Source organism: Penicillium daleae (assembly GCF_028827525.1).
Source record: "Penicillium daleae strain IBT 16125 chromosome Unknown utg000002l_segment0_segment0, whole genome shotgun sequence".
Lineage (NCBI taxonomy): Eukaryota > Fungi > Ascomycota > Eurotiomycetes > Eurotiales > Aspergillaceae > Penicillium > Penicillium daleae.
In genome coordinates, this window is record NW_026623150.1 from 5,569,718 (window position 1) to 5,582,146 (window position 12,429).

General features: G+C 47.5%; 6 protein-coding genes across 6 annotated transcripts; 3 read left to right on the forward strand and 3 right to left on the reverse strand.

Moving 5' to 3' along the window:
• Positions 1–160: 160 nt before the first annotated feature.
• N7458_002893 (uncharacterized protein) lies at positions 161–3,645 on the reverse strand (the record flags this gene model as incomplete). Its single annotated transcript, XM_056906276.1, has 8 exons — positions 161–893; positions 944–2,378; positions 2,430–2,519; positions 2,567–2,750; positions 2,800–3,114; positions 3,167–3,226; positions 3,276–3,492; positions 3,554–3,645. 8 exons carry the CDS (start codon positions 3,643–3,645, stop codon positions 161–163), a joined length of 3,126 nt encoding a protein of 1,041 aa, XP_056770383.1.
• Positions 3,646–4,174: 529 nt separating this feature from the next.
• On the forward strand, positions 4,175–4,450 carry N7458_002894 (uncharacterized protein; the record flags this gene model as incomplete). The annotated part of the gene is made up of 1 exon (XM_056906277.1): positions 4,175–4,450. One exon carries the CDS (start codon positions 4,175–4,177, stop codon positions 4,448–4,450), a length of 276 nt encoding a protein of 91 aa, XP_056770384.1.
• Positions 4,451–4,906: 456 nt separating this feature from the next.
• On the reverse strand, positions 4,907–5,821 carry N7458_002895 (uncharacterized protein; the record flags this gene model as incomplete). Its single annotated transcript, XM_056906278.1, has 2 exons — positions 4,907–5,264; positions 5,316–5,821. The coding sequence occupies 2 exons, from the start codon at positions 5,819–5,821 to the stop codon at positions 4,907–4,909; spliced, it is 864 nt and encodes a 287-aa protein (XP_056770385.1).
• A 2,328-nt stretch (positions 5,822–8,149) lies between these two features.
• N7458_002896 (uncharacterized protein) lies at positions 8,150–8,512 on the reverse strand (the record flags this gene model as incomplete). The annotated part of the gene is made up of 1 exon (XM_056906279.1): positions 8,150–8,512. The coding sequence occupies one exon, from the start codon at positions 8,510–8,512 to the stop codon at positions 8,150–8,152; it is 363 nt and encodes a 120-aa protein (XP_056770386.1).
• A 137-nt stretch (positions 8,513–8,649) lies between these two features.
• Positions 8,650–9,383, forward strand: N7458_002897 (uncharacterized protein; the record flags this gene model as incomplete). Its single annotated transcript, XM_056906280.1, has 4 exons — positions 8,650–8,770; positions 8,830–8,949; positions 9,006–9,079; positions 9,132–9,383. 4 exons carry the CDS (start codon positions 8,650–8,652, stop codon positions 9,381–9,383), a joined length of 567 nt encoding a protein of 188 aa, XP_056770387.1.
• A 568-nt stretch (positions 9,384–9,951) lies between these two features.
• On the forward strand, positions 9,952–11,583 carry N7458_002898 (putative MFS multidrug transporter; the record flags this gene model as incomplete). The annotated part of the gene is made up of 2 exons (XM_056906281.1): positions 9,952–10,147; positions 10,202–11,583. 2 exons carry the CDS (start codon positions 9,952–9,954, stop codon positions 11,581–11,583), a joined length of 1,578 nt encoding a protein of 525 aa, XP_056770388.1.
• Between the last annotated feature and the right edge of the window lie 846 nt (positions 11,584–12,429).

Consider the following 12,429-nt stretch of genomic DNA (forward strand, 5'->3'; position numbering starts at 1 on the left):
AAGCTGATTGCCAAGTAAGCTGTGCACGACCGAGAGCCTCTGCTGCGCTCGTGCCAAGTCCGGTGCAAAGCATGGTCTAAGGCTAAAGACTCGACTCGCTTCTTCAAGATGTTTACTGCAATTGATTAGCGGGATAAGATGAAATTGGTTTAGGGGCTATTCACCAAGCTTGTCCCAAATCACCCAACCTGGTATAATGCTCTCCTACTTTAACTTGAGCGCTTGCAGTATAGAAATGGTTGTCGCCGATCGTCTGTTTGTACTGCTGAAGCGTTTTCTGAGCAAGGTCGAAGCTTTCGTCCCATCGTCCTTGGGCGGCCCTAATCAAGCTGAGTGCGGATAGCGAGACGCCCGTTTTGAAAATGCGGGTGTTTAAGAGCCCATAGAACTTCTCATGCTTGCGGTAGAGTGACATGATCATGGCCTCGGCCTCATCAAGTCGGTTCAAAAGGTATAAAGCAAGTGCAGACGTGTACCGCGGCCATGTTCCAATGTACGTCCCGATCGCGATTTCATGAGGCTCCCCACGCCCCGCCTCGTGAATCTCGTTCATTTTGACAGAATTTGCTGTGATTGCAAGCCCAGTTTCCAGCTCCCTTCGGTCGTAATAGTACCGTGCAGTCTCGTCATATGCGATGCACAAAGGATGAGAGACACCTAATGGCGGAAGATCATCGACGCCATTGGGTGCTAGAACCTTGCGCAGCTCCCAGCATTTCTCAGCGTGGAAGTGCTGCTTTTCAATGTCTCTGAGCCAGAGGTAGGCGGATGAAAGGCAAAAGTGTGCATCGCCTAATGTTTGAGCTCTTTCCTCATCATCGTTCTCGATGAGATTGAACGTCGGGTCAATGAATGGAATAATCTCTTCGATGTTGCCTTTCTCGAAGTGGTACCTGTGGGCAGGTTAGACTCGCCTATACTAAGTCAGAATGAATGAACATACCATCCAGCTTCAATCAACAATTTGGCAACCTTCAGTCTCTCATCTCGACCGAATAGCTCGTCCGGAAATTTCAGGAACTCATCCCGTAGTGCTTCGATGTGTGGGAAAATGATTCCACACTGTGACCACCTATCCATCACATAGTCCCATCTACCGGAAGTAGGCGACCAAGCTAGAGTTACAAGATTGATGGCTCCTTGCAGTGTGTCATGCAAGTCCTTGTCTGACATCCGCGCCCGAACAGACTCTTGAATGACCCGATGGATGGTCAATTCTTGTTTGTCCATATTTCGACTGATGAGCGAACGTCTTTGAAGATAGTTTCGCGCAGCTTCGTAAGTTGTCTTGGTCCTTGGGTATTGGTCAGGCAACTCAATGTCCTCTTTCTGCGGTAAAAGTAGGAACTCCGGGATGCTGTCAGGGTCTAGCAAAGACAGCATTTCCAGCAAACGCAGCGCCTGCACATCGAAATTTTCAAAGGCTAGGATATCAAAGAAACTCCGCTGCAGGCCTTTGTCACTTTCTTCAATTTTGAGTTTGTAAATATCAGACTGAAACTGTCGTTCTTCGTAATACTCGAGAAACTCCTGTGCGGAAAGCTCTAGCGCTTCCATCATAGATGTAATCGCGACGAGCAGGACTGGTAGACCCTGGATACGATTTGCCAGGCGGACTATATCGTTATGATTGAGTTCGAACTTCCCTTTAGCAAGATGTTGTAAGAACGCAGCGGCATTTTCAGAATCGAAGCCTTCGAGATCGATTCCGTCACCCGAGTACATATGTCTTTTTGCCAATGGATCTCGACTGGTGATAAGTAAGGAGCCCACTCCGTTGATGGGCCAATACTCGGTCAATGTCACGAGATCATCGGCGTTGTCAAAAACGAGGAGCCAATTGGCCATCGACTCTAAGCTTGGTGGCAAGTCTTCTGTTTCTTCCGTCCCACGGGATTGCTTCAGTGGATTAGAGAGCCAATCTAGCAATCTGTTTCTACTGATAACGGAATTGCCAAAGTCGACTGGCTCTAGAAGACCGAGTGCAGCAGCTATGGAGTTGAATGCTGATGACAACTTGCCTTCAGTTTCAGATCCAACCCAGAAGATGGCATCGAAGTCTTGCTTATGTTTGTCAATGAAGGCCTTCGCAATTGTGGTTTTTCCTACACCACCTGGACCACAAATGGCAAATGACCGAAGTTCGGAAGCTCTTTGAGCATCCTTTTTTGAAGGCAGGAGATGTTCCGCCAAGAGTCCAAGTACACGGTCGCGTCCAAAGCAGTCTTGCGTCGGAGGTCCTAGCATATGGCAAGGCAGTTTCACGCCTGGGAGAAAGCTAACTGGGCCGGCGTCGGAAGGATTTGATATTACATCGTATGTTGTGATGTCCTTAGATCCTGCGGTCGCTATAGCAGGGCTTCTATTGCGCGTGATTTCTTTTGAATGGGTTAGATGCTTCGCGCCAGAAAAGGGTTCGCTATACGTACCAGAAGTCTCGCCAGACACTGACTTGGCAAGAGCTGTGCCAGTGGTCACACTCCCGAAGAGCCGCCTTGCCCTTCTACTGTTCGTCAAGTCTGGAATCCATTAGACGAGTAGCTTAAGAATATAGAAATGTCCTTACCATCTGACATTAGTGCGGAGCTAACTTCGAAATTAGTCAATGAAGACCGGAGTGTTTCGCGTATATGGTCAAGTAAAGGCATATTAGGCCATAGTTTGCAAATGGTCTGATGATTAGCATTGACTTCGAGTTGGAAGGCTCTGTCTGTTCCCAATGCGGTCGCAGAAGATGCTGCATCCACGATCTAAAGGATTAGCAATGTATTTGTTCCTCACTGAACTTCGCAAACTCACTACTTTGGACTTGGCCTTGAAAATTCCCTGCGAGGAATATTTCGTAGGCTTTGATTCTGACAAAATCCATACCGGGCGACCTGTGGCGAGGCCGTCGAATTTAAGTGAAAGTGCGCACGCTGCTGCAAATTCTTCCCGGATCTTCTCGAGGCGTTTCTTATGAAGCGGCTGAATAGAGCTGAGAAGAGCGTCCATCTTATCTGCACTCTCGCCATGTTTGGGATGCGGTGTACCAAGTAGAATGATCCCAAATAAGAGATCGTTCAGGCGAGCCAATGCTGGATTGTACAATCGATCTTCTAGTAACACGAGGACCTGTAGAAGATGTGAGCCACGCTCGACTAGGACGTCCGGTACTTGTAATCACCTGTTTGACTATGAGCCCTCCAAGACCGTGGCCGACTATAACAAATGCGCTTTCATCAAGCTTGAAGTTTGTCAGTGGTTACAATCTGGAGCCCAATTGAAAAACACACCTGCTCATTCGACGCAGTAATACAATCAACGAAAGAACTTCCGAGATCCAGGAACGTCGTCCATGAGAACCTTGATCGAAGGTCTGCGTTATAGGCGAATTCAAAAATTTGAATGTGCTCCGTCACAGACTTGAAGAACGTGCTAGGCCATGGTTCCCCATTATTTGCGGCCCAGTCTAGGCCAACATCGGAGCGGGCTTCGGGCACTAAGATGACACTTTCTACTTTGTTAGAATCAAATTGCCATTACTCAAAACGAGCACCTCAAATAGACTCACTTCAGCACATAACGTCCTTTGCGGTTCTTTGGACCCTTGTAAAGCCTGATGAGGTTGGCTTCGTAGGGCTCCTGAGCTAGTGGATCAGACATCCTCGAGATGGCTATGTCTCGATAGGTGAAGGGTTGAACACGGTACTGATCAACTGAAGTTGAGGCAACTCGACAAAAAGCGCACCATAGACTGGATTATGACGGCGTGTTTGGGAGTGATGGCCTAAGAACAACGCTACCACATTCGTGAATATGCAGAACAGGTGAGCGGGGTCAGTCCTAACCCTTGTCTGGCTCAGTTTTCTTACTGGTCGAGATGCATGATGCATAGATTGGCGGGAAAGGCCAGTCACAAAGATGGGTCGTGCGCATGGTCATGAGAACTGTTGGGCAAAGTAGCCCAACCCCTCAATCCTGCACAATAAGATAATCTCTTTATGGAAGCAAACGAGCATTAATTTGTTGTCCGACGCTGCATAGCCTGAGCCTTTGGAAATCAGTTGATAAACGTGTCTTCCAACATCCGAAGAAACCCTTACGCCTCCACCTTGGTAAGTTTGTTCCAGATTGAAGCCTTGCCTGTGCTAATCGGAACTACATTCTTCAGAATCGGCAACATCATATTATCATGGATTGCAGTGACTTTTCTTTGGTGCAACCAAAGAATCGCCGTGGCGATACGCGAGTCCAGCCATGGAAGTCTCACTGGCCACCCAGCAAAGAAGATTTGGTCGAATCTGAAGTTCACCAGCCAGGGGCTGAGCTCGATCGCGCTTCTTTACTACTGAAGAGCGCTCAAGGTGGTGGGGTTGGCAAGAACAGGCTCAAGCTTTACAAGATCGATGATGATGAACCGGAAATGAAGAAAGAAGAAAAGGCCGAACAGCGGCCTGCTGAGACATGAGCCTGTGGATGTTGTTTTCCATAGCTTGTTTTTACCTACCTTCGTCGCCAGCTGAAGCTAGATGATATTTCCAAGCTGCGTTCATTATCGATTTATCTGTGAGTACAGCTGTCGCGGCTGTAGTTTGTGCCTTTTCTTAGCATAATGAACATGAATTGCGTATCTTGGAAACCTACGCTCCTTCATAAGTCCCCTACGTGCTTAAAATCGCATAACCAACCATGTTGTCTGCGGCGTTCTGACTCTGTAGCATATGCTCCCTGTCGCTTACTGTTGTATGAGTTTCATCTCGGAGGATCATTTGTCTGGGTACTGTATTTAGATGGATTTCAGAACTTGGCAGCGTATTGGCAGTATGATCCCACTTGTGCGAAGCTATCAAACCGACTGAAAGACAAATAACAACCGACAAATTCAAAAAAACACATCTTCGCGCAAGATAATAGATAAACTAGCTTAGACTTCAAGTGACTCATTTGCATCCTCATCGAGAAAAACTACAGCTCTTATCTCGATACTCTCTCGCGCCTGATCCTCTGGCACAGTATGATCCTGTACAAAAGCCGCGTGAGGAACACCCGGTGCTTTTGGCGTCCGGCTATCGTAGCCATGAAAAACAAGCGCTTCCCACGGCATCTGCTCACTGACATAATACCAGCGCTGGCTAGTGTTATAGTGAAGACTCAGAAACTCGCCGACCGAGGTCGTATTCACTGACTGGACGAGCATGGTGTCATTCTGGAAGTCCACTGACTTGGGATCGCAAAGGGCGAGAGGGCAATCTTTCACTGGACCCCTTAAGGGTTTCCACAAACTAGAACTTTATTAATCTTTTGTTTGCGGGTGAAGGTTGATGATGCCATACTTGAGAAATTGATAGGATCGTGCTAGCATTTTGGGCGCACGCTCTTTGAAAATCACTTCGATACGATCAACACTATCGCTCTCGCAATAATCAATGTGAGCACCAAGAACTGGAACCGGTGCATTCGGATCAACCACCTGTCCAGCGAGATACGGGAACGATTTTGGTCGCCGGCGGACCCTGTATTCGAATATGTATACCTCATGATGGCCCACAACTTTGCGAATAGTGTCTCGCGCTTCCCTAAGGAAGACTTTCTCAATTTTCTGCGAGTCTTGCCAGTCGTCGTACATCATCTTAGAGTCTATGTGCTCAAGCTGGATGCCATGGTCTTCGTAAGTAAGCGAATGTTTTCGCACATCCAAGACGGGGATGTTGTCAACAGCCTCGAATGCAAGGTTGGATTTCGTGACGCCCTCAAGTGAGTACGTCAGAAGGTACGGAATTTCTACCTTATGAATAGGTTCATCTTTGGTGCAAAAACATAGCTCGGCTGAGATGTCCATGGTAGCGTCTAACAAATTTTGTGAGGGAATGTGTACGCATTTGTAGAATTAGAAAGCCTCATGCTGAAGACGGACTAACTCTTGCCTGAGAGTCACATGAGGAACATGAAGGCCGATTCGGGGGGTAGGGAAGATTTAGTGGTTTTTATCTGACACGCGAATTACAAAGGCCAAGTATTCTGGATTTCAACTCGTTTGTTATTTCAATGGGCGGTCATCCTAACAAGCAAGGTACGACAGGTTCTATATATTGAATTCCATTCCAATAATCCTCGCTAAGATGTGAGGATTGAGCCTAATAACACACCAATTCGTTACATGTGCTGTGTAGGCACCGTATTTCCTTGTGTAGAGCGGTCAATCTATCGATACCCCTTTTGGATCTGTTCCTCATGCGAGTCAACGAGCTATCTATGCAGATGAGCAAATCTTCCACGAATGAATGTATAGAGATAGCAAGGATAATAGACAGCCATTTGGATAGAAATATAGGTGGTATTGCAACACATGTTATGCTTACTGGCTAAATGCTTGGTAGCTACGCATGTTCCTGTAAGACGTCCAGTGTTATCTACGTATCCATGTAGTTCAGGAGTATTTTTGAGCCGCCTCTAGCCCAAGGTTTGCTGTCCAAGGCGTAAGTAGGAAATATGGTTCCTCTGACGGCTGATGCTGACAGCTAACATCTGAGATTAGGTGGATTCGGAACCATAGACTTTGCCATTACCTGCGGGGCGACCCGCAACCTTCCCATTATTTGCGGGGTTGGGGCCCTGAGGGTAAAGAGGGCTGATTTTCTGCCTCCTAAAGTCGAAGAACCTGAGCGTCTGATTGTCAGTATAATAATTATTCCCTATCCAAGACTAGTATACAGGAGTGTTCGGAGCTAAAGGATGCCATGACATAAGATAAGAGACCCTAGACATATATGAGGGAATTCTGCCATTGGTATATTGACGACACGCCGAGCAAGTCCATGCAGACCTATCCTGCGTCGACACGTCAATGGATCGTCCTCGGCTTGGAAATGAGACGTGGGCTCCCGTACGGACCTTGAACGGAGTGTTGACACTGAACTGGTGATGAGATCTAGCTTGTTTGATGGCTAGTGGCCCTATCTGCTGCAAACATGCAAACACGAAGGAATTTAGAGGTGTTTATCCCCAGTTCAGCCGTAGTCTTGTCTTCCACGTGGTCTGTTTTTTGGGGCTTTATACAGTACAAATCCAATATCATGTACTTCCTCCCGTTAGGGGTTGGTGCAAAACATCGGAGATATATTGATCCACTAGGTGTAAATGTGGCAACATGTTTGCGGCTCAAGAAGGTCATCGTCAGGTAGCCATTCGGGGAACCTTCCGCCTCCGCGAAAGTATAGGGTTCTTGAGAAGCCTCGCGGGTCGTTTACTTAGCCATATACCCACTCTCTTGATTAGGGCAGACTGGGGCTTCCAAAGCACTGCACCCAAAGCTTGGCAAGTTTTCTCTGAACACAAATCTAATATTGCATGACAAGTGGGCGTTTAAAACGCATTTCTCGACTTAAATTGGAGTTCGATAGATGCGAACGTAGAGTAACAGTATTCTATTAGATTGAATTGTAAAATGTTTGTCTTTAATCCTGCAGAGAAGATCAAGAAGAATAGTTCGGAAATTAGAAGAAAAGTGCAGTGATGCAAAAGGAATCTTCAGCACTTGAATGCCTGTGAAAGCGCGCTTCACCTCAAGCATTAATTAGCAGGGGCAGGTGCGTATGTGATTCCAAAGTTGACAGTCTTCACAGTATCATAATCCCTCGGGTTGGCACGATTGCCAAAGATCTTGAGCGCGCGCACAACAAGTGAGTAGTTGCCAACTGGAACGTATAAGCCATTCGCTAGCTGACCGGTGAAAGAAGTGGCTTGGATATTAGTAAGACCCTCGATAGTGCGAGGAAGGGGAGTCTTCGGGTCAGCCACGGGGAAGATAGCGCTGCCGTTAGTAGCCTTGATGCCGACGAGAAGCAGATCTATGCCTATAGATAGCTTGGTGTTAAAGATAGGGTAGCTAGTATTCGCTTGGTCGATAGGAGTATTTTCGTTAGGAAGAACGAATTGCTAGTTAGCCTAAACATACCCGTTAGTAGCGCTGTTAACGAGGTAGTTGCTACCTTCTTTAGTGTCTAGAATAGTTATATTACGTATAGCGGTAGTAACTCCTAGGTAAGGAACTAAGAAGGAGTTATCCGAGCTCATTCCGTTAAAGGTAATATACGCGCTATAGACTGGGATACGGCGGGTGATAAGGCCCCTAGGGGGAGTGGTAGTAACCTTAAGCATGGTAGAACCGCTAGGCCACAAAATCACCGAGATTGTTCCTCTGGGGGATAGAGCTGTTTTTCGGAAGCGTGTAGACAGTCGCGGCACCAACGTGGCCAACGGTATAAACACGCGGCAGGGAACCGGTGTTGTTGATCTGAATATAGGCAGGGGCAATGTGCTCGGTGTTATTAAACGAGATAGTGCTTACGTTGAACTTAGTGGTAGTGTGCATAAGCTTGTAAGCATCGATGAGGCCTCTACCCCTCTGCGCAATAGATCCCAGGAAGGGCGACGCGGTGACGCCATCATGGAAGACGTTGGGGTTGGCAGTGGTCGACAACAGAGACTTGATCTCAGCAGGAGTCACCTTGCCCTTGCCACGAGCCTCCATCAAGAGAGCAATGCAGCCAGCGACGAAGGGAGTAGTCGCCTGGTTCCCAACAAGACTTACCCCCTGAGTAACGGGGACTCTGTTCCTGTCGGCAAGCCTGATAGTACTCCCGCATAGCAGCATATATTAGGACAGAAATGCTGGAGGCTCTCAAGAAAGTCGAATCTCTTGGACCGCAGGTCACCTACAACGCCCCCCTCATGAGCCTTCCTGAAATCACCGAGAATTACAAAACCGTCGCGATGGGAGATATCGGAAGTAAGTTACTTAAATGTCCCTTTAACCCTTGGATCCAGAAATAATTGACCCCATTCCAGGACACCAGCTTGCATTCGTCATTCAAAGATTTTTAGGCTTATTCAATAACCCCAAATTACGGACATTCCAGGATCTGGTGATATTTAATAAAGAACACGCAGCTGAAAACCTTCCACCAGGTATGAGCTATTCCAGATTCATGTGCCTCCAATACTTTCTTTAGACAATGGTACAGATCAACCCAGCCAGCAAGTGCTGGAAAATGGCTTGAACGATACTATGACCGATGTGCAATATCACAGTGGATTGGTGCGTGCACCTTCGGCAAAGTGTTCGGCATGCTGTCCAGCTGTGTTTGGAGGAGTCCAATGCGGATGTTATCATGGCATCTGGGGAAACACTGGTTCCTAGTACTGCGGCTTGTGCAGGCTATCCCATCGGCAGTGTCCCACTCGGCTTCTCTACTTACAATGGAAGACCTTTTGGAATGGAAGTACTGGCACGGAATGGCGAGGAGGAAAAGATTTTTCTAGTAATGTCGGCATGGGAAGCGACGTTCCCGGAGGCCAGGCGGCCGCCGCCTCTTTTGGTCAACTGGGCCACCAAGTTGTAGGCCCACTATACAGAGACTATCTATCTATGGCCGGTCAAGTTTTATAACGGAGATTTCGAATACATTTTCCAACCTCTGAATGTGAGGCTACTCCCATGTTGATTCGATGCCTCGGGCCAGAAAGGCCGATATCCTGCCTTGGCGCCTTTCGGTGGCCAGTCAGTACGGAGATACTGCAGTCTTTAGCTGTTTTGCCTGCCAGATTTATCGCCAATCACTCGGTCCTCGCGACAATATAGATTGACACCTTTAAGTATCTCCATTTCAGAACAATGCTTGATTCCAATCAAACCATCGGTACATGACTGCTGGTGATTGACCCACCAGAACGGGTGGCACTCAACTCCGATGATGGCCACCTCAACTCCGGACCGAGCCCCGAACGCAGCTCCGCGATCAAACTCAACTGTTGTAGTTCCTCCAGGGGGAATTCAGTGATGCCACGTTTAAAAAGATGGACAAATCGCACGACTTGAGCAAGCATAGTGCAGATTGATTATCTTCTACCCTCCCTTTTCGAAAATTGAGTCTTCCAACTAGCTCCGCGTTCTTTCTTCCTCACCTATCCATGGCAACTGACACCCCCTCCGAGGACCTCCAGAAGGAGCAGCCACCCGTTGGGGCTCCAGTGATTTCTCTACCGCCATCAACGACAATCAAGCCCCCAGAGCAACCAGAGGCAGCTACTATAGAAGCCCCATTTAGCATCTTCGACCGACGGCAAAAATGGCTCATTGTGACCATAGTCTCGACCGCAGCAACATGTAAGTTCTAGTTCCGAACGGCCTGGTCATGATGATTTCGCTAATCCACTATAGTCTCCGGTTTCGCATCGAACATCTACTTTCCAGCACTTCCCACTATCGCATCCGATTTAAGCGTATCTCTGGAACTCGTCGATTTAACCGTGACCTCGTACCTCATTTTCCAAGGTCTTGCTCCTAGCCTTTGGGGACCCGTTTCTGATGTAAAGGGTCGCCGAATTGCATACCTTCTCACGTTCTTGGTATTTATGGGCGCATGTATCGGCCTGGCAGAGACCAAAAATTATGCCACCCTCATCGTTCTCCGGTGTCTTCAAAGTACCGGTAGCGCAAGCACGATTGCCATCGGATCGGGGGTGATTGGGGATATTACCACGCGTGCCGAGCGTGGTGGGTTCATGGGTATCTTTCAAGCTGGCCTGCTTGTCCCAGTGGCCATTGGTCCCGTTATTGGAGGTGCCGTTGCTGGTACTCTGGGCTGGCGGGCTATCTTTTGGGTATTAACTGCCTATAGCGGGGCTTTTCTCATTGCGATGCTTGTCCTGTTACCGGAGACCCTGCGATCGTTGGTCGCGAATGGAAGTCGAGTACCTTCAGCATCGAATTTAATGGCTAAATACCCATTGACGGTGTATCAAAAGTTCACCATGGTTGAATGGGACCCGAAAGATACGCCGCCACAAGCTTCCAGAAAACACATTGACCTGACGGGGCCTTTCCGCATTCTTGTGAGCAAGCACGCTGCTCCGATTATCATGTTCCTTGCCATATATTATGCAGTATGGCAGATGAGTATCACTGCAATGTCTTCTCTATTCAAGCAAAACTATGGACTCAGTGAGATTCAAATCGGCCTGACGTTCATCGCCAATGGTGTTGGGTCCATGATGGGAACATTGATTACGGGCAAAATTCTTGACATCGACTACCGCAAAGTCAGGGCAAAATTCGAGGCACAATCTGATCCCGAGAGTACTGGCAGAGTTATGGAAGAGAAGGATTTCCCGCTGGAAAAAGCCCGCCTCCGGCTAGTCCCTATTTTCGCATGCCTTCAGTGCTTGTCATTGATCCTCTTTGGTTGGACTATTCAATACACAGTCCACATTGCGGTCCCTATCATCTCGACTTTTATCACTGGCTGGACTGTTGTGTCTATGCAGTCCGTCATTATGACCTATCTCATAGATATCTTCCATGAAAGAAGTGCGGCTGCCAGTGCTAGCATCAACTTAGCTCGGTGCTTATTTGCTGCCGGTGGTACCAGTTTTGTCATGCCTTTGATCAATGCTGTTGGAGCTGGCGCTACTTTCACGATCTGTGCGGCTGTGCAGTTTGTGTCATTGGTCGGGCCTCTCATTCAATGGAGATTTGCTGGTTCATGGAGGAGAGCCGCCGAGGAAAAGAACGAGCAAAGCCAGGCTCAATTGCAGGCGTGAAATACGTGGAAGAGAGTTATTGTTATGCATCCAGAGGTGTCTAGAGCGCGAGCACTACCTGTACTATTAGAATAATTTCAGTCGAAGCAAACACCCAGAGTCTATGCTATGACGCTGGGGATAATATCTCACTCCTTTTATCTCTATTTTATCTCTATTTCTGAATCATAATTTAATCATTCATTAGGACTCATCCTGTGCGTAACAGCTTCCTGGTTAGTGCTAAATTAGGGATATTTCTAATGTAATCTAGGTGATGGTAATACTGCCGCCTCGGGAAGTGATCGGCTCGCGGAGAATAGGGTGAGCTAGTCACCCCGCCGCCCTGAGCAGCCGAACCTGCTGCGAAGCACGGGGAAATCTGGGGGATAAGAACCCCCCCAGCCTGTTGGATGTTCTGACTCTTTCCAAGATCCAGTCTTGTACCTATTTGACGCATGCCATTCAATAAAGAGACTGTTAACACGGACGAAGAACCCAACTTTCACTGGTTTATCGAACTCTACTTTGATTACGCAGTGCCTGTTGTTTCCCCTGATCATACCACACCATAACATAATCGTTTTGCTATAGTTTTCTTGTTGTCTTTACTTTTCTGAATTTCGCAATTACTCCTTTTGCGTTTTCTATATCTTCCTCTGGGATCTACTAGTTATACTCGGAGGGCTACTTTTTCTATTTGACTAGAACGTATATCGTTTTGTGAATTGATTTTTCTTCCTTAACCTCTTCGACTTCCTACTTTATATCTTCTTTAAGTTTGGGTATCGGCATATTATTCGTATCGCCTTTCTTTCCATTTTAGAGTTCTAATAGAGAGATATAGAACACGTTGTGAATTTCTGG